The following is a 25,198-nucleotide window of genomic DNA, read 5'->3' as shown; positions in this document are numbered from 1 at the left end:
TCGCTCAGATTTCAAATTCAACGTCCTCTTCTCTGCGCTAGACATAGAATCAGTCTGCTGGAGACTTTACTACGGTAAACAATTCTTAAACATATGCGTTTTCTATTGTCCCCCTAATAGTTCGTTGGAAACTCCTGACAACCTTGACCAAGTTTTACTGCAAGAGAATTCAGTTTCCTCAAATTTCGTCTTACTGGGTGATTGTATAGCTCCCGGAATCAACTGGACGTCTCTCTCATTTTTTGATCATGCTAATGCATTAAGCAGGAAATTTGTTGAATTATCGTTATCTCTTGGCTTAAAGCAGGTCGTTCATAGTCCCACCCGTGCTGACGCAGTACTGGATTTGATTTTTCGCAGCACTCATTTTGCCAAGACGGGTTACAAGTACGAAATAATTGATGGTATCTCGGATCACATCGCTGATTTTCTATCCGTAAACCGGCCAATCCATAACCAAAGTTTTACGCTGTCCAGGTTTCGAGACTTTTCCAGAGCTGATGACGTCCGTATCACAGATGAACTATCCGATAATTTCGGCGTATTTTTGACACTTGGACTATCTAGTGACGTTGATGCACTCGTGGCGTGTTTTGAAAGCATAGTAAAATCATGTATTCTTGTGCTAGAGCTCCCAACAAAGGTTCGCTTTGCCGGCATGCGGCTGAAGCTGGGCGCCGAACGAATTCGCCGGGCCCGACGGCGGGTCGTGTTCGGGTTACATCCTGTGCCGCCGCCGCAGCGGCGCCGTTGAACCACTTCACCGAGATCGCCTGATGCAGGCTGCCTCTCGTCCATTTGTCGAAATTTGCACAGCAACCCGCGGTGGGTACTGATTGGAGGTTCGAGCCGATGGCAGCTGCATCGACTCCTGTGGTTATAAAAGCCCGAACCACGGGACGACGACGACGACAGCAAGCAGAGGCGTGCTCCCGTTTCTCACCGCACGCTTTAGTGCGAGTCCGTTAGGCCCCGGCCTCTGAGCCGTTCATGTAACGCCCTTGTGCGTACTGCATATAAATGTTTCGTTTAATCACCGTCGCCTTGGATCCCCCTTCGCAACAGTGGCGGCAGCGTTGAGATGTTTCCGTCACAACAGTATATATTGATTCGTTCCTTTGAAAACTAAGAAAAAAACAATAACCTTCCCTGGATGAACCGGGAACTGCTGCACTTATCGCGACGTGCTGGTAGACTTCGCACTAAACGCTCGAATAATGCTGAGGCATGCGTTTTGTACGCTCAGATAAAAAACGTACTCCAGAAAAAAACCACCTCGGCCAAAAATTTCTTCTATCATGCTCAGCTTCCGAAACTGCTGAAGTCTAACCCCCGTAAATTCTGGTATTTCATATCACCTGGCTCTTCTTCTTCCACATCTTTTAAAATCAACAACAGTGTTGTTAACGATCCATTAGAGATTACATATTTTCAGTCAGTATTCGCCTCGGATGATTCCAGTCGTTCAACATTTGCAACTGACGATTCATATGCAATTGATGATATCGACATTAGCCTAAAAGGTGTTTTGAACCTCATACTAAACTTAGATACTAAAAAACCAGCTGGTCATGATGGATTTCCGAATTCCTCTTTAGTACGACTCTCGCTATGGACATCTAAATATATGTTCATTATATGTCAGAAGTCCCTTAATAGTGGCGTTGGGCCTTTTTCCTGGAAAAGAGCTAAAGTACTACCCTTATATAAATCCGGTGACAGGCAGCTTTTATCTAACTATAGGCCTATTTCTTTAACTGCAACCTCATGTAAAATACTAGAACACATAATCTATAAGCATATAATGCTGTTCCTTGAAAATAATAACCTATTCAACAGCTTTCAGCACGGCTTCAGGCGCGGTTTTCATACTGTAACACGACTTACGGAGTTCACTCATGACCTTTCCCATTACATCGACTTAGGTAATCAAACTGACACCATTTTCATTGACTTTAGTAAAGCTTTTGACACAGCACTATATTCTAAATTGCTTTTGAAACTCCATAATATTCTAAATAACCCTCAGTTAGTGTCTTGGATTTCCAGTTTCCTTTCTTTGCGTTCGCAATTCGTATGCTATGATTCTGCGGATTCGTCTGTAGTCGACGTCACCTCAGGAGTCGCACAAGGATCCGGACTTCACCCTCTACTATTCTTATTGTTTATTAACAACCTTCCAGACCATGTTACTTCAAGAATACGCCTCTCTGCAGATGATTGTGTTATGTACAACCCAGTTGACTCACTCGCTGATCATAAGCGCCTTAAAGATTCCCTTGTTTCATTTTGTGACTGGTGTGCTACTTGGAAAATGAGGATAAATTGTGATAAAACTCTCATAATGCCTTTTACTCACAGACACATGTCCGTATGATATGATTATATATGCAACGGTTCACTACTAACACGAGTTTTTCAATACAAATATTTAGGCGTCATTTTTACACCCACCTTGTATTGGTCTAAACATATAGATTACATTTGTAGTAAAGCGTTAAAAAATCTTCGTTACATCCGCCGGACGTTGTCTCCTGCTCCGAGGTACACTAAATGAGTAGCATACAAAATACTGATTCGCCCAATTTTAGAATATGCTTCCTCCGTATGGAACCCATATAAACAATGTGAAATTATTTGTATTGAGTCTGTCCAGAGCACGGCTATTCGTTTCGTTTCCTGTCGCTTCGACCGAGACTTTTCAGCGTGAGCTGCTCTTACGGAATTAAACCTCCAGTTTCTTTCTAGGTGGTGGCACATAGAATCTCTGCAGATTTTCTATTCTTATAAGAACTCTCTTTGTCACCTATCAGATGCCTCCCTTTTAATGCCTGCTCGCCCAACTTCAACTACAGCTTATAATGCCTCTAATATCAGACCACTCCATCCACGCACTAACACTTTCAAATACAGTTTTTTTCCCCGCACGATCGAACAGTGGAATTTGTTACCTGCCGAAGTTCTTTCGTTACCGATTTCTCAATTTTTTAAATGCTATTGCTGATGTATAGTTCCTTCACATTTTTATATTGCTATGTTCTTGTTTCTGCATATCATAATCAGTTTTCCTCGCATGTACACCCAGTCCTGCCATAGCCCTAACGGGCTGCAGTATGTATAAATAAATAAATGAATGAATAAATAAATAAACAAAAATAAATAAATAAATAAATAAATAAATGTTGGCTTCCTCATGGGCCGGCCTGAGTCTTCAGGAGGGGGGGGGGGGGATGTGGGGACCCCTTTTGGACCCCTGTCTCCTGTTCACGCGAGACTTGGGCCATTCACCCGCGCGACTACTAGGGACACGCAGTTCCAAGCCTTATATTGGGTAGCGTACATTCCCCGCGGCCGGTGGCGCCGGCGCGACGCGGAGCCTGCTGCTTACGCGCGCGGCTAACCTTACGCCGGGCGGCGCGCGTAATAACAGTGCCTGAGGAACGGGCTCCTCTCGCCCTCTCTTCGGCTTCTCTCTGCTGCAGCATCGGAGCAGCGCGGGCGCTTTCGGCCGGACAGATTGACTTTCGGTGCTCTTGGCTGTCGGGCGAGCGGACCCACTTGGTCCCGCACCCCTCAGAGCAAGGCGGCCCCCTTCTGTGTGGCGAACCTGCTGGCAAGAGCCAGCGTGGCGGAGCAGACTTCCCGGGAGCTTTCAGCCGCAGTCTGCGACTGCCACCCCAGTGCCGTATTCCTGTATTGTACGCGCATTTTGTGCATAACAGGGCATAAACCCCCATTCGTTGGTGCCACGGCTGGAGTCATCTCTGCGCAGTGCCGGCGAGTCTGCGAACCCGCCGCGGCGCCCCTTTGCGTGCGCTGCGGGGTCCAGGCACGTTAGGCCGAAGGCCCACAATTTATATATATATATATATATATATATATATATATATTGTAATGGGTGCACTGAGCAGTTCCGATGGTAACGTCCCTTCGCAACCGAGGAGGCAGGTGACGCAGAGCAGGAACAGCTGTTTGCCCGAATGGCTCACACTCGTGCCAAGCACTGGCGATCCGGCTGGCTCACTGGTTGCACAGCAGGAATGGAAGAGACGATCTGGCTGGCCTTGTCCTTGTGCTCTTCTTCTTCATTACAATCACCCCCGGTGCAAAAGTGGAGCCATCCTGCCGCCTTACGACGTGGAGACGAGCGGGTCATAGAATTGTTTCAGGTGGCGCACGTGAACAACATCCCGTCCACGGCGGCGCTTGTCGGATGTCGATGTAAGCGGCACTATGACAGTTGATGGGAGAGGTCCATTCGACGATTCGGTATGGTCCATCATACTGCGAGAGAAGTTTTGTTGAAAGTCCAGGCGTGGTAGAAGGCACGGACAACAAGACAGGGGTGCCGGGAGCGAAGTTCGGATTAGTAGCGTCGCCATCACGATTGGCTTTTTGTCGTTGTTGGTCAGTGGAGGTGAACTTTCGGGCTAATTGACGGCATTCCTCGGCGTATCGGGCGACGGCTGAAACGGGAGAACATTCTGACGAGTCTGGTGTTTAAGGTAAAACCGTGTCGATGGTATGGGAAGGATCGCGACCGTAGAGAAGGAAGTATGGAGAAAATGCTTTGGTACTTTGTGTAGCCGTATTATATGCGTACGTGACAAATGGGAGGACGATGTCCAAGTTTGTATGCTCCGATGAAACGTACATGATGAGCATATCACCAAGGGTGCGATTGAAACGCTCTGTAAGTCCGTTAGTTTGAGGATGGTACGCCGTGGTGGTCCGGTGAACTATGCGGCATTGAGCAAGCAGAGCTTCAACCACCTGCAACAGAAACACACGGCCTCTATCACTCAGCAGCTCCCGAGGTGGGCCATGACGAAGAATGAAACGATGGAGCAGAAAGGATGCAACGTCACTGGCGGTCACTGCAGGTAGAGCAGCACTTTCGGCATAGCGGGTAAGGTGATGAAATGCGACAATAATCCATCGTTTTCCAGTGGGGGTTAGTGGTAGCGGCCCATACAGGTCAATTCCCACACGGTCGAAGGCACGAGCAGGGCTCGGAAGCGACTGTAATAATCCGTGGGGCGGATGAGGCGGAGATTCGCGGCGTTGGCATGGCGGGCACGAGCGGACAAACTTTTGGACAAAAGTAAACATTCCTCGCCAGTAGTAACGTTGCCGCAGGCGCTCATACGTCTTGAAAACGCCTGCGTGTGCACATTGTGGGTCAGTATGGAAAGACGCGCACATGTCGGAACGCAAAGTCCTAGGGATAACCAGGAGCCACTCGCGACCATCGGGCTGGTAGTTCCGTCGATACAAGAGTTTATCCCCGACAGCAAAATGGACAGCCTGGCGACGCAGGGAGCGGGAGATGGGAGAGGCAGGCGAGCCAGAAAGGAGATCCAAAAGAGAGGCCACCCAAGGATCCTTGCGCTGTTCTGATGCGAAGGTGTCGATGTCGACCGAGGATACCGCCTTAATGGTGGAGAGGGATGCCGCGTCGCCTGGCAGCTGAGAGCGAGACAGAGCGTCAGCGTCAGTGTGCTTGCGACCTGAGCGGTATATGACGTGTATGTCGTATTCTTGAATGCGTAGAGCCCAGCGGGCAAGGCGTCCAGACGGGTCTTTTAAATAGGATAACCTACAAAGGGCGTGATGTTCAGTAACTACATTGAAAGGCCTGCCGGAAAAATAGGGGCGAAACTTTCCGAGTGCTCAAATGTTTGCCAGGCATTCTTTTTCTGTGATGCTGTAATTGCGTTCGGCTTTGGCCAGCGCATGACTGGCGTAAGCAACGACGCACTGCGCTTGCGCTGACTTGCGCTGCGCAAGGACAGCGCCAAGGCCAATACCACTGGCATCGGTATGCACTTCAGTTGGGGCGGTGGGGTCATAGTGTCGCAGTATAGGCGGAGACGTCAGGAGACGGCGTAAGGTCACGAACGCGGTGTCGCATGCAGGAGACCAGGAGGATAGGTCGTTGGCGCCACTGAAGAGTTGTGTCAGAGGTGATATTATCGAGGCAATATTGCGAACAAAGCGTCGGAAGTAAGAACAGAGGCCGATGAAGGCGCGGAGTTCTTTGAGTGTCTTAGGTTTCGGAAATTCTGCCACGGCGCGACGTTTTGAGGGGTCGGGGCAAATGCCGTCTTCGGATACGACGTGACCTAGAATCATGAGCTTGCGCGCGGCGAACTGGCACTTTTTCAGGTTCTTTGCAGGCCTGCGTTGGTCAAGGACGTCAAAACTTGCCTAAGGCGAAGAAGATTCGTGCTGAAATAAGGGGCGAACACAACGATGTCGAGATAACACAAACACGTGCTCCATTTTAGGCCGCCCAAGATATTGTCCGTCATTAGTTCAAAGGTAGCAGGCGCATTGCATAGGCCAAATGGCATCACATTAAATTCGTATAAACCATCTGGCGTAACAAATGCAGTTTTAGGGCGATCAACTGCCGACATCGGGACCTGCCAGTAGCCCGAGCGTAAATCCAACGAAGAGAACAATTTAGCGCCTTGCAAGCTGTCCAAAGCGTCGTCAATGTGCGGTAGAGGGTAGACGTCTTTCCGCGTTATCTTGTTCAGACGGCGATAATCGACGCAGACCCGAATGGAACCATCTTTTTTTTATGACGAGAACCACCGGTGATACCCTCGGGCTATTGGAACGTCGAATGACGCCGCGCTCAAGCATGTCGTCCACGTGCTTACTGATCACCTGACGCTCCTTGGCGGATACGCGGTACGGGCGCTGCCGCGATGGCGCGTTGGAGCCAGTGTCGATGTGGTGGCTGACGGTTGACGAGCGACCCAGAGTAGGCTGAGCGACATCAAAAGAAGAGCGGAACTGGGCAAGCAGGTGAAGAAGCTGGGAGCGCTGCTCGGAAGTAAGGTCATCGGCAAGGAAAGGTGTGAATAAGTCAGGTGATGGCGGAGCAGAAGTGGAAAGTGCACAGAAGTCGGTGAGCTGTGCATACGAAGCATCCGGCACGTCGGTTATAAACATGTCATCAATAGGCTGAACATGGCCAAGTGCTTCGCCGCGAAGAGCCATCAGGGCTGTAGAAAGCGGATTGCAGACAAGGATGGCGCTAAAACCGGCTGAAATTTCAAGCGCAGCGAAAGGTAGGGGAACGTCTTTGCGGGTCATGAAGAGTTCTGAAGGAGTGAAGAAGACAGCGCCTTCAGAGACAGCGCCACAGAAAACGGGAACAACGGCAGACGAGTACGGCGGTATGGTGATGTCTTCTCGAAGAACTAGCTTAGCGGTAAGAGAAGTGGCGCCGACGAGGGGCGTGTCACACAGATGCGATAATTCGACTTCAGCACGTGCACAATTGATGGCGGCGTTATTTCGCGAAAGAAAGTCCCACCAAATTATCACGTCGTGAGAACAGGACTGGAGAACCACAAACTCCAATATATAGAGAACGCCCTGAATAACAACTCTAGCTGTGCATGCTGCTGGAGGCTGAACTGGCTGCGCGCTTGCTGTGCGAAGAGAAAACCCAGAAAGTGGCGTCGTAACTTTTCGTAAAGCGCGAGAGAAGCGTTCGTTTAGGACAGACATGGCTGCTCCAGTGTCAATTATCGGAACGGTAGGGATGCCGTCAACAATAAGATCGACAATGTTCGAAGGCGACAATGGAGGACTTGTACAGATCGATGGCGACGCAGTTCTTGCCTCCTGAACTGCGGCGCTTAGTTTTCCTCTTGCGTGGGCGAAGGGCACCGACGCATGGGGGGCAACGAGTGGCGACGTGGGGAAGGTGAACGACGTGTAAGGACCGGGCACTCGGCTGGTGGCCTGTTCGACTGCCGACTAAAATAAGTGTCGTGGAAAGGCTGCAGGTTGGCGGAGGGAGGCGACTGCCAAACTCATCGGAGTGCAGCATGCGGTGGCGGCAGAGTCGTGCAACGTGGCCCGGAATACCACAGGCATAACATATGGGCCTGCTGTCTTGCGTGCGCCAAGGATTATTAAAGGCAGGAGCAGGTCGATGAACAGGACTATGAACGGGTGGTGGCGGCCGAGGATGTAGCGCAACGAGTGGTTGACGAGGTGGCTGCGCGGCGACGGATGCGTAAGTAAGTGGCGCGGCGGCAGGGTACTGCTGATGCTGCATTGGTAGAGCCTCAGCAACTTGGTCTTCAATAACCCACCGGAGTGTAGGAGCGAGCAGTGTAGGAGGCTGTTGCGGCAGCGGCTGCTGTAGCTCAGCGAAGGGTAGCAGAGTAAGCTGGCGTGCAACTTCCTCCCGCACGAAAGCTTGGATTTGTGTGAGCATGGAGGAACGATCAGAGGAGGCTGTCATGGAAGAGAGGGCCTCGTCAGCCACTGAGGGGCGCCTGGTCAACTGGCGCTGCTTCCTGAACTCATCGTAGCTTTGGCACATGTTTATGAGCTCTGCTACGGTGCGCGGGCTCTTGGCGACCAACATTTGGAAAATGTCATCGGCGATGCCCTTCAAAATGTGCTTCAATTTGTCATTTTCCAGCATAGACGCATCCACACGCTTGCATACGTCGAGAACCTCTTGAATATAACAGGTGAATGATTCACCAGGTTGTTACGCTCGCTGTCGTAACCGCTGCTCGGCACGCAACTTGTGGACGGCAGGGCGACTGAAAAGTGCAGCGAAACTGCTCTTGAACGCGGACCAGGAGTGAAAGTCGGCTTTGTGATTCTTAAACCACAGGTGAGCCACTCCCGCAAGGTAGGATATGACGGCATTTAACTTGGCGGTATCATCTCATCGATTGTGCAAGCTCACCCGTTCGTACGTAGCCAACCAGTCATTGACGTCCTGTTCATCCGTACCGCTGAAAACCACTGGATGGCGTTGCGGGACAGCACCAGAGTAGGCAAGGGGAGTGGCGCCGGCGTCGGCTGGGGAGAGTCAGGCATGAGGGGAGGCAGAGTATGAGACCAGAGTTCCAGGGTGTAGATGTTCTTGAGTACCCAGCACCTTCCACCAATTGTAATGGGTGCACTGAACAGTTCCGATGGTAACGTCTCTTCGTAACCGAGGAGGCAGGTGACACAGAGCAGGAACAGCTGTTTGTCCGAACGGCTCACACTCGTGCCAAGCACTGGCAATCCGGCTGGCCCACTGGTTACCCAGCAGGCATGGAAGAGACGATCTGGATGGCCTTGTTCTTGTGCTCTTCTTCATTACAATATATATATATATATATATATATATATATATATATATATATATATATATATATATATATATATATATATATATATATATATATATATATTGTAGCGAAGAGATTGTAGAAGAGACGCTAGTGGGTCGAGCGCTCCTGCTCAGCAACGGCTCTCGTGCTTGGAAGCTCTGACTGCCCTGCCCGTCGACGTTGCGCTGCTCCCGAGCTCTGCCAAACGATCCCGAGCTCTGCTGCCGAGCTCTGCCTCAGACGATCATCCTGGAACTCCGGTCCCGTACCTTACCATCTACCATGCCCCAAGACGCCTCCCAGCAAACGCCTCCTCCTGCACCCACTGCGTGTCCCGGGGTGCCTCGTCATCGCGACCCTCCTATCTACACTGGAGCGGATGAACTGACGTGGACGAATGGCTCACGGCGTACGACAGAGTAGGCGACCATAACAAGTGGGATGAAGCAGCCAAATTGAGCCATGTTCTGTTCTACCTCGCTGGAGTGGCCAGCCTGTGGTATAACAACCACCAAGCAGAGTTCCAGCCATGGTCGGAATTTAAGACTTCCCTCGCCGATGTGTTTGGCCGCCCTGCTATTCGCAAGCTGCGTGCCGAGCAACGTTTGCGAGAACGAGCTCAACAGCCAGGCGAAACGTTCACCAGCTATATCGAAGATGTCCTGGATCTATGCAGGAAAGTCGATTCCACCATGGCGGAGTCTGATCGCATCCGAAACATACTGAAGGGCATAGAAGACGACGCCTTTAACATGTTGCTGGCCAAAAGTCCACGCTCTGTGGCTGAAATTGTCACACTGTGCCAGAGCTATGAAGAACTCTGCAGGCAGCGGTCACTGACCCGTCGATCTCTACCGCGTGACGAACACCTCGCTGGTTTGGCTGCCATGTCCAACCAGGCAGCGTTGCTCGCAGAAATGAAGGCGTTCGTCCGCGAGGAAGTTGCCCGGCAACTCTCGTTGATGGATTTTGCACAGCCGCATTCGGTACACGCGCCTACGCCAAGTTTTGCGCCTCCGCTTCGCCGCGTCATAGCGCAAGAACTGCACGAGGTTTTGCCTGAGCACCACCAGCGTGTTCCTGCGGCTGCGCCTCACAGCTACGCCGAAGTCATGGCCAGGCCCCAACAGATGCCGACGGCTGTGCCACTCAGCTACGCGGAAGTCGTCACCCAGCCTCAACAACTCCCTCAACGGGGACCTCTCACGTACGCCGAAGTCCTCGCTATGCCCCGACAACAGCCGGCTATGCAATCACTTCACCAGGCGCCACGTCCAACGCGTCCTTCCACATGGATGGGACCTGCCGCAACGACTCGGTGGCGTACAGCGGACAATCGACCAATATGTTTTGCGTGCGGCTACGCAGGCCACGTCGCACGCTACTGTAGTCGCGTGCAGTCGCCTAGCGCTACACCTTATGGGCCAAGTTCTATGGCGAGTTCTCCGCGCCCTTATTACGATGACGAACCTCGGGCTGCGTCACCACCATTCCGCCGGTCCGCTAACATCCGCCGCTCAACTTCTCCACGCCGACGCTCCCCATCACCGATGCGGCCTCGTCCCGAAGCTCGGGATGAGGAAAACTAATCGTCGCAGTCCATGAGGCAAGGGCTGCGACGCCGTCGAAACGCGGAAGTCCAATGTGATAGACGTGTTAGTTGACGGTGTGCGCACATCTGCCCTCGTGGATACCGGAGCCGCTGTATCAGTTATGGACGCAAAGCTTTGTCGCTTCCTTCGAAAGGTTACGACGCCCATTGGTGGATTCGCCCTCCGCACAGCAGGCGCACAGCGTATTCACCCGATTGCGGCGTGCACCGCTCGTGTTCTCATCGAGGACGTTGTATACGCCGTCGAATTTATTGTGATTTCCTCGTGCTCCCACGAAGTTATCCTGGGGTGGGACTTTCTCGCCCGCCACGATGCCGTCATTCATTGCGCACGGGCCGAACTAGAACTGTCGCCGATAGCAGATATGACACTTGCCGATAATGCTCCTTTTGCAAACAAACTACTCGTCAGGCACGACACAAACGTTCCTGCCAACTCGTCAGTGATTGTGTCAATGCAGTGCAGCAGCCTCTCTGATGCCATCGCGCTACTTTCTCCGTCGGGCCGCTTTTACACTCGAAAACGTCTGCTGCTGCCTTTTGCGACTGTGAACGTCAAACAGGGCTCCACAGCTATTTTTGTATGTAACCCCTTCTCATACCCTGTGATGCTGCTTCAAGGCGAATGTCTTGGCCACGTAGAAGTGCTCGACGCCGTACAAATTACGGATGTTCCCGAAGACACGTCCTGCGCCAGTTACAACACGCTCGGTTCTCTGTCGACGTCCGACCCTTTGCCCACAGGTGTGTTCGATTCATCTATTGCCGATGGCCTCACCCCACCTCAGCGTTCGCAGCTTCTGCGCATCTTAGAAGAATTTCGTTCTTCTTTTGATGTCGAGCAACCTTCCTTGGGCCGGGCGTCTGCTGTCACGCACCATATTGACACTGGCTTCCAACCACCATTGCGGCAACGACCATATCGCGTCTCTGCGACGGAACGTCGTGTGATTAATGAGCAAGTGGACGATATGCTTCGCCGCGAAGTGATCCGACCCTCGAACTGTCCATGGGCATCCCCTGTCGTCCTTGTTACGAAAAAAGACGGCTCGATACGGTTCTGTGTAGACTATCGCCGCCGGAACAAGATCACTCGCAAAGATGTATACCCGCTGCCGCGAATTGATGACGCCATTGATAGCCTACAAGGAGCAGAATTCTTTTCATCTCTAGATTTACGCTCCGGCTATTGGCAAGTACCCATGGCTGACGTCGATAGGCCGAAGACAGCCTTTGTCACACCCGACGGCTTATACGAATTTAACGTCATGCCGTTTGGACTTTGTAATGCGCCAGCAACTTTTGAACGCATGATGGACACAGTCCTCCGCGGTTTGAAGTGGCACACGTGCTTGTGTTATCTCGACGACGTTGTTGTTTTTGCCTCTGACTTCACCACGCACCTTCAACGCCTACGGCATGTTTTGACTTGCTTAGCGAACGCTGGCCTTCAACTGAACCTAAAGAAGTGCCGATTTGCAGCGCGGCAGCTTATGATACTAGGCTATGTCGTCTCGAAGGATGGAATCCTCCCCGATCCAGCCAAACTTCGTGCCGTAGCTGAATTTCCTAAACCGACGTCCGTCAAAGAATTGCGCAGTTTTGTAGGTTTGTGCTCCTACTTCCGGCGCTTCATTCGCAATTTCGCCGCCGTCATATCACCCCTGACGAAGCTCCTTGGCAGCAACGGACCTCTCCATTCGTGGTCGTCCGAGTGCGACGAGGCGTTCACTAAGCTCCGTCGTTTGCTGACGTCTCCTCCCATTTTGCGCCACTACGATCCAACGGCACCTATTGAGGTACACACAGATGCCAGCGGTGTTGGCCTCGGCGCTGTCTTAGCACAGCGCAAAGAAGGGTTTCCTGAATACGTTGTGGCATACGCAAGCCGTATGCTTACTAAAGCCGAGACCAATTACACCGTCACGGAAAAAGAATGCCTGGCGATCATCTGGGCGCTTACCAAGTTCCGGCCCTATTTGTATGGTCGCCAATTTGATGTCGTCACGGACCACCATGCACTATGCTGGCTGTCGTCATTGAAGGATCCCTCAGGCCGTCTCGCCCGCTGGGCGCTTCGCTTACAGGATTACGATATCCGCGTACTGTACCGCAACGGACGCCAGCATGCTGATGCTGACGCCCTCTCACGTTCTCCCTTGCCAGACGACCATGCCTGTTGCGCAATATCCCAGCTTGACGTTTCTTCCGTCGCCATTGGGACCATCGCTTCTGAGCAGCGCAAGGACCCCTGGATTGCCTCCATCATAGGCTGCCTTGCTGATCCGTCATCGCAGCCAACCACTCGTGCATTGCGCCGTCAAGCTCGCCATTTCGCCATTCGCGACGACCTGCTTTATCGACGCAATTACACCTCTGACGGCCGCCAGTGGTTATTAGTTGTACCTCGAAGCCTGCGTTCTGAAATCTGCGCATCGTTCCACTCTGATCCACAGTGTGCGCATTCGGGACTTTTCAAAACCTACCAGCGCCTCCGACGACGCTACTACTGGCGAGGAATGTACAACTACATTCAAAAGTTTGTTCGTTCATGCCCCGACTGCCAGCGCCGAAAATCTGCACCCCACCTCTCGCCAGCTGGCCTGCAGCCTCTACCCTGCCCTACCCAACCGTTCGGGCGCGTTGGCATCGATTTGTATGGACCACTTCCCCTGACGTCGGCTGGTAACCGCTGGGCCATTGTGGCAGTAGATCACCTTACACGATACGCCGAAACCGCCGCTCTCCCAGCAGCTACAGCGCGCGATGTTGCATCATTCCTGCTACGCCGATTCATCCTGCGGCATGGTCTACCTCAAGAATTGCTCAGCGATCGCGGACGCGTCTTCCTGTGGGAAGTAGTTGAAGCGATTCTCAAAGAGTGCCACGTTGTTCATCGTACGACTACGGCGTACCACCCTCACACGAATGGCCTCCCAGAACGCTTCAACCGTACGCTCGGCGACATGCTTTCAATGTACGTTGCCTCCGACCACACGAACTGGGACGCCATTCTGCCATTCGTCATCTACGCGTATAATACCGCTACGCAGAGCACCACTGGATTTTCACCGTATTTCTTCCTGTATGGTCGACACCCTTCGCACACCATCGACACCATTCTTCCGTACCGGCCGGATGCATCCGAGTACGTCCCTATTTCTGACACGGTCCGATATGCAGAAGAGTGCCGTGACCTCGCACGGGCCTTTACTTCCGCTGATCAAAAGCGCCAGAGGGGCACTCGCGGTGACGCCACTGCCACGGTCACCTTCGATCCGGGAGCGCTCGTGTGGCTCTCCGTCCCTTTAACTGCCCCTGGCCTCTCGTCAAAACTGGTCCCTAAGTATGAAGGCCCTTATCGTGTTCTCGAACGCGCATCTCCTGTAAACTATGTCATCGAACCAGTTGAGCCATCTGAAGACATGCGCCGCCGGGGACGAGACATTGTCCATGTCGACCGTTTAAAGCCTTACTACGACCCGCTCATCGTGACGAGCTGTTAGGTCGCCGGACGGCTCCCTTCTCGCTCCCGGGGGGGTGGTTGTAGCGAAGAGATTGTAGAAGAGACGCTAGTGGGTTCAGCGCTACTGGCTCTAAACGCTAGTGGATCGAGCGCTCCTGCTCAGCAACGGCTCTCGTGCTTGGAAGCTCTGACTGCCCTGCCCGTCGACGTTGCGCTGCTCCCAAGCTCTGCCAAATAAACACCTTTAGAATATATATATATATATATATAAATATATATATATATATATATATATATATATATATATATATATATATATATATATATATACCCGGTGGCCTTCCATCAGGGCATCACCCAGCACAAGTGGTCACTACTCTGGGTTTCATGCCACACAGACATGCCTCAAGAGACAGAATGGAAGATCCTTAATTATTTCCGACAGCAAGCGAGCAAATGCAGACGCTTGGAGCGTTTTCAAAATGCCAACTATTTCCCGTCGGTCTCTGCTTGTGCACCGTCGATATGTAATGCGTGCAACACCACTCATCAAGAGAGCCTTGTCAGACGTTTAGTAGGTTGACAGGGTGTCTTTACCTCCATACAGAAGGAGTCACTTCATGTGCTTCGTCGCTACAAGATGTCGCAGCCACAAATCTTTTGAACGCTGATCGTGGAGTCCAAGGATAAAGGTAAACGTTACAAGTGTAATGAACGGCTCTCTTTGGTGGATGTACCAGGATCTCTTAGTAAAAAACGTCGCCTGAAGGCAGGGTCTGGTGAGAGGACCTCTAGCACAGAAGCGCGATACCATAACCATTAGGACAGGGTCTTCTTTTCCCGACAACGGAGTTCCTCACAATCAAATAGCAGTTTTGGTATGCAAAAGCGCGAAAGTGTTTTAAGGTTAACACGTTCTTATACTTCACAATTTAGAGACTATCCTGAAGCTAGTACACTCTGGATAGTGTGCCAATCCCTAACGTAGTGAAACAAAAAATAATCAGCTCGATGCTCCGTCTAACCTCCACATGCGAGAAGGGATGCACTAGAGTTTCGTGGGCAGTGACGTCTATGCAGTGACGTAGCCAGAAATTTCTTTCGGGGGGGGGGGGTGCGCTCACATTGCAGCTCGATCTCCTCCTTAAGAGGAAGCTTGAGCTCGGGTGCTCGTATCTAAATACATGAAAAAGGAAAATTCGTTTTTCTCGGCAACCAATGCACCAAATTTGACGAGGTTTGTTGCATTTAAAAGGAAAACTTAGATTCTAGTGACTGTTGGTTTTGAATTTTTCATTTAGGTTGTCAATTCTTTATTGAAGATTCACCGAAATCGCAAATTTTCAGAAATCTAAACTATCAAGTTTAAAACTATGCAACTCACCAATGAAACATATCACAGTTCTGTGAATTGCACCTAATAGTACATCTACAGCGAAAAAAATTCTATGCTACACGTGAATCTAAAAGAAATAGCCTTATGGAAATACGGCTTTTGCAGAATCCTTTTACACAACGTAACCAATTCAGGTAAGATACGAATTGACACACCAAATTTGTCCGCTTTGACTGCTATAACAGACACCGTTTACTGAACAGCGACATGTGTGCTTGATGCACAGCTATTAGTTTGTAAACGTCGTGCTTCTATTTTTTTTTACTTTCGAGTTTTTCAAAATATTTAAACAATGTAAAGGCCCTAAATCGAAATTCCGCTTCCAATAGACACTAGAATTTAACTTTCTCTCTCAAATCCAACAAATTTCATTAAAAGCGATCCGGAAGTATCAAAAATATCACACGAATTTTACAACTATGTTAGTTCGAAACCAGCAAGGCAGTGCATGCCGCTGATATGAAAAATGTAAAGGCCATGAAATTAACAAGCTGATGACAAATATTAATGAAACATTGTCATTAAAGAGCGTTCTTTGGCTTCTTGTACATATGCAACGGTCAGTGAAAAATCTCAATGACGCTGTCATTTGTTCCAATGTATTACGCAGGAGCAGCTGTCACTGTTCGTGTATCGTGAGTAATTGTACCGAAATTAGAGCCGCAACAGAGAGCACGTATACAAAGCAGAAGTTCTGCAAAATAAACGAAGGCGAGTCAAATGAAAGTCAGCCAATGCGAATATATGGCAAACGGGGTACCGTATTCAAATTTTGTCTCCATGATCACTTAGACATTTGTCCCTTTGTCTAACGAGTCACGTGATTCTCGTCTCATTAAATTCCTTGGGTTGCTGCTTCAAAAAGTCTGCAAGTGACCCTTTCACGTCATGGTCCGACAGGAATCTGGTTCGCTTGAGCTGTTTTTTCAGATGCTCCAAAAAGTGGAAGTCGCAAGGCGACAGGTCTGGGCTGTATGGCGGATGTTGCAGCGTTTCCCACTTGAGCATGGCCAGTTTTGTGTTAACCACATCAGCGACGCGGGCACGGCATTGTCGTGCAACAAGATGACCCCATTCGGCAATTTTCCACGTAGTTTGTTGCTGATTGTGACACGCAGTTGATCTGGCGTTTTACAATAACGAAAAAAACTGATAGTCTCTCAAAATTCAGCAAATTCTATCAGTAATGGCCCCTGACGATCGAAACAAGAAAGTCAACAACACCTTTCCGGCGGAAATGACGGCCTTTCCTTTGTTGGGGATGGTGAATTCGAATGTTTCCACTGTAAGCTTTGCTGTCGTGTTTCAGGCTCGTAGAAGTGGCACCATGGTTCGTCCCCGATCACAATTGGAGACAAGAAGTCCTCACCCTTATTCGGATACCGGATCAGATGAGTCAAGGCAGCGCTGAACTTCTCCGTCTTCTGGCGGTAGTTCAAAATCTTGGGCAACCATTGCGCACACAAAAGCGGATAACCATCATGATGTTCATGAATTATGGCGTGAACCAAACCGTGACTGATGTTCACACGCTCTCCTAGTTCATCGATGATTATCCTCCATTCTTGTCCCATCAGCTCATCAACCTTTGCAGTTTTGTTAGGGGTGATTGCACGATGGCTTTGGCCCGGCCTTGTATCGTCTTTGCAACTTTCGCGTCCTTCTTTGAAGTGTTGCTCGAATGCTTCACAGTGGCCCATGAAATGCAATGTTCAACGTACACGGCAGCCATACGGTGACTAATTTCTTTTGGGGAATACCTTCAGCTGTCAAAAACCTCAGGGCACCACACTGCTCAGCTTCTAGAGCGTCTATTATGCACTCAACTATGTTCAACCTAGTGTATGAGAGCATTAAACAGCTTCGATACTCACACCTGCGTGTCACTTTTGTAATAGAGAGATGCCTCTGTGTCACGTGCATGCCTCAGATAATGGACCGAACAATTATTGCGTGGGGTGGGTTGGCTCACTTTAGTTTTACTTGCCTTCGTATATTAGAAATGCCAAGATACAATGAAATATACAAATGCGAAGATACAGCTTGATAAAATGCAAAAAGGTGTCACTGGAAACAAAGTTCATTGCATGTATACACAAAACCCCACAACAAGATATTTAAATATAGGTATACGTCTCCAATAAATCCACGTATTTAAGAAAGGTCACTGTACACAATGCGTCACACAAGGCAAATAAACATGTTGCGCGATTAGAAATTCACAGAATCCTAGATCCCATCCCCGTTCCATCCACTCCGCCCGATGTATCGCGCGCGACGGAATGCGGCGCGCTTGCTCCCCGTTTTCTCTTTTGCGCACACAAGACTTAGCCACCATCGTCGTCTCACCAATTCCAGCCCCCCAACCCCCTCCCTACGCTTTCACTCGCACATACAGCGTGCGGCGCGTGGTCACCATGATGTCGCCCTTGGACTTTTTACGAAACATGTGGGCGACGGCCGGAATGCGCCTGGAGTGTCCATACAATTGCTATCGCAATGCTATTGTGGCGACGAGCGACCACGTAGACCGGTAAAGTCTCGGGCTCTTGCAGGAGAGGAAGAACCGACACTCCGTCGCTTAGCGTAGCATTCTCTTTAATGATCTTCGGGACGCTAGCCCGTGCCGGAGCGTGCCAGCCGCTCGTGCCTCGTGTAGACGCGAGCGTCTACGTCAACTCTCGTGCGACGCCGATGCTGCTGCCGCTACAGAGGGCTCCCCCCCCCCCTAGAGAGGAGGAAAGTTCGACGAACGATGGAAAGTCCACGTGACGCGGCGTGTCTTGGCGTTGGTCTTGGGTGTCACGTGCACTGGCGGCGGCGAAGGATGCAGCAGGGTCGCGTCGCATACTGGTGGAGCTGATGGCGCGGGTGCTTCGATGTAGGCGGGTTTGAGACGTTCCAGGGCAATTGTGTCTGATCGGCCGTTGACACTATATAATAAGACTATCCGGCAACTGAACCGTCCTGTGGCCCATTACAGTCCGCAAAAGAAGTAACAAAATCGAGCTTTCACCATACAAAAATTCGCTGCGCCACAACAATGTCTTCTTTCTTTTTTTTTGTGTGGAGCCGAGGCACCGAAATTAAAAAGCGCAAAGTATGTTGGCCACAATCGAATGCCTACTTTGGGCACCTAATGTAGCTACGGAAAGAATATCGAAGAAAACGTGAGACGCGTGGTCCACCGAGAACGATACGCATACTGCTGGGTATATCCTACACTGGCGAGACAAGACGTTACGGAGAGGTTGCGCTCAAGCGAACGCCATGCAATTCGTCGAGTCCCCACAGTGATGGCGGTGGGCGACGAAAGTTTATTTTTCTCGTCTGCTAGCCATAAAGTGCCCAAAACTCTGCACGCGAAAATCCACTCGGACAGAGAAAAGCGAATGCGCACCGAAGTGCGCCGCGCGGTGGTCGGAGCAACACGAGAAAAACGCATGCGCGCTGGCTGCCTCTGGCAGCCCGTCGGTAGGGTAACGAGGACAAAAAAATAGAAGAGGCTCAATGTGTCCTCGCGAATAAAAGTCGAAGTAGAAAAAAATAAATAAGAACGTAGTTACCTTGGCTCACTTTACTGTCTTGACACGGATGCTTTGGCGTCAGTGGAGAAAAAATGTTGATATTCTTTTATGTGTCATGACGGCACAAATGAACTACCACAACGCTTCTTCTCATCCGACCTCACTGCTGGCTTTTTCAACTTGTCTGATAGTGTGTTGATTTGGCTTGTCTCGTTGTATGGTCCGATGTAAGACTTTAGAAAAATCAGTGCACCTTTGGCGTCCAATATTTATAGTAACATCAAACCCACAAAGTTCCGCAATTGAAATCCTAAAGCACAACTTTGGAAATGTATATGCAACTTTCACATCAAAAGTTTATGAGAACTTTATACCCATAAATTTCGGAATTGACATCCATGCGCTGCGTAGATTCCGCGGCCTCCGCAAGATGGCGTGGCGAGCCCGTTTGCCATGAAACGCCTTGCAACTTTGTGCTCGAATGGGGCTGATTGCGTTATGTGACTCCCGGTGCATGGGCGCGTCCGCGAAATCCAGCCTGAGTTCGCAAGGTTCGCACTGGAGTGTCTTTTCGAGCGTGAAAAAGACATTCTAGAGAAAATTCGGAATGATTTCCGGCCCCGGGTATTGCCTGGGTGAGCGGTGCATGGACCGCACGAAAAAAGTTCGGGGGGGGGGGGCTGAAGCCCCGTAAGCCCCCCCCCCCCTGGCTACGCCCCTGCGTCTGTGTGATGACTCTGTCATTGCGAGCTAGCTCATGGAGAGTGTGTCATTCGTCGACTTCAACTTTGTGCCTAAGTGCCTTCTTACACCTTTCTTCATCTCTCTAAGGATTCGCTGCTCTTGAAAGCGTGTCTGTTTCCTTAGTATACGGCATTTGTAGTAGGGACCAGTTTATTCGTCTTACTCTTCAGCGGTTCTAACTTGTCCTGTTTAGGCAATGTGAAATCGAGCTACCCAAGTGCACTCCCTAATACAAAGTCTCATTTATTTCTTAATGTCGCACCTCTAAATGACTGTTTTAGCACTAACTCTTATGTATTTTTAACGAGTTAGGTAATGTAATGGGCATATGACGATAAAAATAAATAAGAAGAAAAACCTGCAATTGTAGTTATTGCTACGCAATTCACAATTACTTGAACACTGCTCCAGTTCCTCTTAGAAAACAAGTAGGATAACGCAAATTCACCATGGTATCCCATTATTCCACGCTGACAATATTTCTTCCTGGGCACCAGCTTTCAGATAAATGAACGATAGGTACCTAGTTCATATTGCGTCAACGCAAGATGGAGTTCCCGATTCAGCTACTACGCTAACATGGCAGCAGCCCCTCAGGTCCTATTACCATACTTAGCTCTGTCTACACACCTGTGTGGGCTCCAAGTGTGCGTATCATTTAATCTCTTGTGTACGTCGGTGGTGTTCCGTGGGCAGTACTGAAGCGTCACTGGCATACGTTGTGGCAATATTATCTTCTCTATTCTTTGCCACAGGAGGTACAGCTGAATGGCGAAGAAGAGGAGAGTTGAAATTCCGGCACCCTGTAATAAAACAGTTTACAAGTCATTTAGTTCATTATCTTTGTAGTTGCAAAGAGTCCTTGTTTCCTTTATGTGACACATGACAGAGACTATAAGGGCTCTCCTTAAGACTGTAGGGTTCGTGTAGGGGTTCATGTTATATCGCATATTTCTGTTGTTTTTATCGTTTTTTGAATGTAGTGGCTCAATGAGGTGTCTTGTTGTTGTTGTTGCCGACCGCGGCCGTTTTGTAGAAGTGTTGCTTTTCTGTGCTCATGGGCTGAGCACCACCGATGGAGCGATTGTAGTGCGTTGCTTTCTTTGCGTATTTATAACACAATTAAGCTAATCACATCTTAGGAGATAGCGACATACGTGACGAAATGGAATGCCGCACGCCGTAAAAAAGGTGGTCGCCACTGAAATCCACCATGTTGGTCTGACTAAAGTCAAGAAACATATGAACGCAGAAGAAAGCACGGACACGTTCCTTAAATACTAAAATGATAGACATATTTAGGAAGCATACGGGAAAAACGAAAAATTACTGCCGTGTTTCCCAAGAACTCATTTCAAATGCACACTTGGTTACCTGCTCCTCAGTGTAACGCTTCTGCCGATTTATGTTGCTACAAAAAGAAATGGAAAGTGCACTGTAGGCGCGAACACACTTGGCGACTTCCGGTAGACTGCAGGATAAACTCAAGAATCTAGATTGCGCGACAGAATAACGCAACCGTAGTGTGTAAGCCCCAACTATTGCGCCATGCAACATGTGAGTGTGTCCTACGCTGTCAAGACGGCTTATGTAGATGATACGAACTGCACACAGTCATCCACACGCTGTACCTGAGAGCGGGATCGACATGGTGATGTCAATCGGCATTTCGTTCTTATATCTATAGCACAAGTGTTGGCAGTGCTATCAGAGCATGGAGCGATGCAAAATGCGTGTGTGATTGCTGATTGTTTTCAAATATTTGTTTACTAACGATGAATTTGTAGCAAGGCAGTGAGAACTGGCCCAGTGCGATTCAATGCTTCCATAGCGCAAGTCTTGGGATTTGGCGCGCTGCACTGAAAACTTCGTTTCCCGTGATAGTAGCTCCAATTTAAACGAGCCTGTTTGGTGGTCGATGGAAATTTTGCTTAAACGCATGGCAAAAAGCTCCTAGTGTGAACTCCTCTTCCAGCACACTTGCAAACAGTGGCTGCAGTCTCCGCCCACCCCCGCCCCCCCCCACCTCGAGTCATCACCCTATTACCTGACCTATCGCATGCGACCCGTGTATTAGTGGTGGCCTCACCGACTCTATGTCAGACTGCTCATAGCGTGATGGGACGGACGATGAACTGAAGCGTCGCAAAAAAAAAAGAGTGCTGTAGAATGAAGTGCGGGGCGAAAGAGGCAGTCGGAAGAGTGCTATGGTTGCTGCCTCTGAATAGTTTCACGATGTCATAGCGCCCTCAGATGCTAAACATAGAAGGCTGCTGAACGCAAGAAAAGAATATACAGAAAGAGGTTCAATAGACACTAGCCTTTGTTTTTTTGTCCTACTAGCTGTCATATTTGCTTTAGCTGCGTATAGTTCGGACAGTAGGAATAACCACTTGTGAGATTTGGTCGTAACCCATTTCCCGTAAAACGTCTGCCAGCCGATGCACAATAGAGAGCAGTTCCACACCTATTACCACAAGCTTAAAGGTAGTTTAGAAGAGAGTTACTAAAGTACGAACTTCCTAAGCACGCTCGCGAGAGAATTGGAGTGCTACGTGTTATCAGAGGCTGTAATATATTTGCTTTATTGAATGTTTTGATTATGACGTTGAATTGGTACAACATTTTTCATATAAGAATATAATTAAGAATATCAGTGCGTCCAAAGCCTATTAGGTGTAGTTTACTTCGTTAACATGGACTAACAACTCTAGCGTTAACATGGACTAACAACTCTAACAACTGTAGACGTGCAAATGCATTTTTTTCCTGCTTCCTATATCGTCGATATCATTTATTGGTCCGCGCTAAAACGGCCCACTAGCACAAAACATTTTACGAGAGCGGAGTTGCAGCGGATGCCTTTTGCCCTCTATCACTAGCCTCTTTTACGCGTATGCAACAGTAGTTGTAACACCAATCCGTATAACCTCTCAGATGCATGTCAACACGGTTGCTGTTGTTGTTGTTTTCTTTATTATCGTGACGCTATTCCTTATCTTCCTTGTATACAGAAAGTAGGAAGCGTTATTGAGAACTCTTGCACCGATCGCTATGCGTCTTCTCTAAAAAGAGGAGCAAGCCTCACTGCCTGTCACAGTTTTCTGTAGAGTTAAGATGATAACTATTCAATTAGCACAAGAAATGCAGCCACTAGCTTCATTCTGCGCGAAAACCGGAAGCATTATTATCGACCAGTGAATAAAAACAGCAAAATACTGCCGCTACGCGATTCTTTTCCTTCTTATATGAGGAAAATGAAATACATTCTTATGGAATTTCGCCATACAGTTATGAAGAAAGCTGGCGATAGTCCAGCATATTTTGTCGTGCGATAGCCCAGCACATTTCCTGCAGCAAAAGACCTTGGATAATTCTCTAGCCGGCGTCGCCAGTCAAACATTGTCGGAGGACACCATTCTCGGCGTCCTCATAAGAACTAGCCACTTCTCTCATCATCCCCATTCACACCAGTTCTTTCACTCCCTTCCCTCTTTACCAGTGCAGACCTAGTCTGCTAGTCTGCACTAGCTCAGGTCTTCCTCTTTATCTTATATATAAGAAAATATGTATTCTTCTAGGCAAATGAAGACATGCGTCATGATAGAACAAGTGTGCGCGGAGGTTGGTGCCGTAGCTTGACGTTGTCGTTAAGTAAGTGGTCGTGTGGGAGAGGAAAAATAAAAACCCAAGCTTCGCGCCACTTACTGTCCAAGTATACGACATAATAGTTAGTTTTCGATGATTATGACGCCTCGATAACTGCACGTGCACCTGTCACGGTTGCTCTTACGTACTTTCAATTGTCAAATTCACACATCTAAGTCACGTGTGTCGTCGAATTTGTTTACAGAGTGACGCGATCAAGTACGCTCAATCCACCTCGAGTGCTCTGCTACGTAACTGAAAATGGCTTATGTCTGGGTAAGACTGGCCACCCTGTATACGCAATGCCTGATGAACTCGAGCGTATCGGACTCTTGGAAGAACGCCAACTTAATCCTAATTTATAAGAAAGGGGGCCCCAAAGAATTGAAAAATTATAGACCGATCAGCTTACTGTCCGTTGCCTACAAAGTATGTACCAACGTTACTAGACTAGCTTCAGTTGTAAAGCTCTCCGCCCGCGCGCTTACAGCCGGTGTCGCCACTTCTGCGACAGCCGCCAGATGGCAGCGCCGTTCCATCGGGCTCCACTGCAGACGCCTCGCCGCAGCCTTGAGCCCGTGCGGACGGGCAGTTTGCGCGTGTTTCACGCTCGCTGGCGTTCTCCCTTGTCCGAATTAGTGACACCATGAGAAAGCGGTATCCACCTACAGCAATAAGATTTATCGGGCCAGTTGGTTCATACTGTAATAAGGGTAAACTGCACGAAAGAAAGAAACGCATAGAGCGAAGCGCGGGAGCTGTGTTTTTTCCTGCCGTCTTAACGTTTCGCGCAGTTTAGGCTCAGAAGCCTGAACATTTGGCCAAAGTGTGTGATTAGGATGATCTTCATCCGCACCGAGGCTTCTCGCCACGCCAAAGAAGCGCAACAAAAAGAAAGATGAAGTCAGTCTTTGAACACACAAGCCACACACACACACAAAAAAATATCATCTGCTCTTCCACTCCGTGAAGATGGTTAACCAGCGAAGTTGAAACGTGCGGCCCGTGTTTATCACTGGGTTAATCTAGAGGATTCATTAAAGTATTTCTGAATTATGCGGTAACACACACAATCGGCTGTGACGGAGAGAACGACGTCACTGACGATATGCCCGTAGCCCGCCGTTGTCGCTTCCGTTCGATGTCTCGAGTTTGCTCGGAGGCGTGATTAGCTGCTTTCGCCCGATTTGCGATTATTCAAAATTAAGTTTCTTCAGAAATTAAATCTATCCGTTACGTAAGACAATGAGTGGCTCATACTGCCTTAAGCAATGGCCCCTCCCACCGTAAACGCGGCCTCCCCATTACGATGACAGAAGTGAAATTCTACGCTGGAATGATGAACGGCAACGCAGCCAGCTGTGGAAGACGACGATGAACGTAGGAGCAGTGGCACGAGTGCGTGTGCCGGTCGGCACAAGGAATAGCCGAATTCATGGCCGTGGTGCTAGCATTACGCAAATTAGGACCATCAATTACGTCAGCTGTGATAGTTACTGATTCTTTATCATTGTGCTCATCCCTTACTGCTTCTAGTGATTCTCGCGTGATGAGGACATTTCAATCATTGGTACCTGGTTACTTGAGAAGCGTGCGTTTGATTTGGGTGCCCGGCCATAAAGGACTAATCATTAATGAAATTGCAGACTCTCTAGC

General features: G+C 49.4%; 1 protein-coding gene across 2 annotated transcripts in view; it reads right to left on the bottom strand.

Moving 5' to 3' along the window:
* The window catches only part of LOC135896874 (sodium-coupled monocarboxylate transporter 1-like), an 80,201-nt gene that overhangs the window by 31,779 nt on the left and 23,224 nt on the right, over window positions 1–25,198 (bottom strand). For both annotated transcript variants that reach the window (XM_065425377.2, XM_070539557.1), the window contains exon 8: window positions 20,525–20,697. In XM_065425377.2, the coding sequence (XP_065281449.2) occupies window positions 20,525–20,697 (173 nt within the window). The remainder of the gene's footprint in view (window positions 1–20,524; window positions 20,698–25,198) is intronic.

Source organism: Dermacentor albipictus, chromosome 5 (genome assembly GCF_038994185.2).
Source record: "Dermacentor albipictus isolate Rhodes 1998 colony chromosome 5, USDA_Dalb.pri_finalv2, whole genome shotgun sequence".
In the NCBI taxonomy this organism is placed as follows: domain Eukaryota; kingdom Metazoa; phylum Arthropoda; class Arachnida; order Ixodida; family Ixodidae; genus Dermacentor; species Dermacentor albipictus.
Note: the sequence above shows the minus strand (reverse complement) of the source record. Positions and strands in the feature narration are given on the sequence as shown.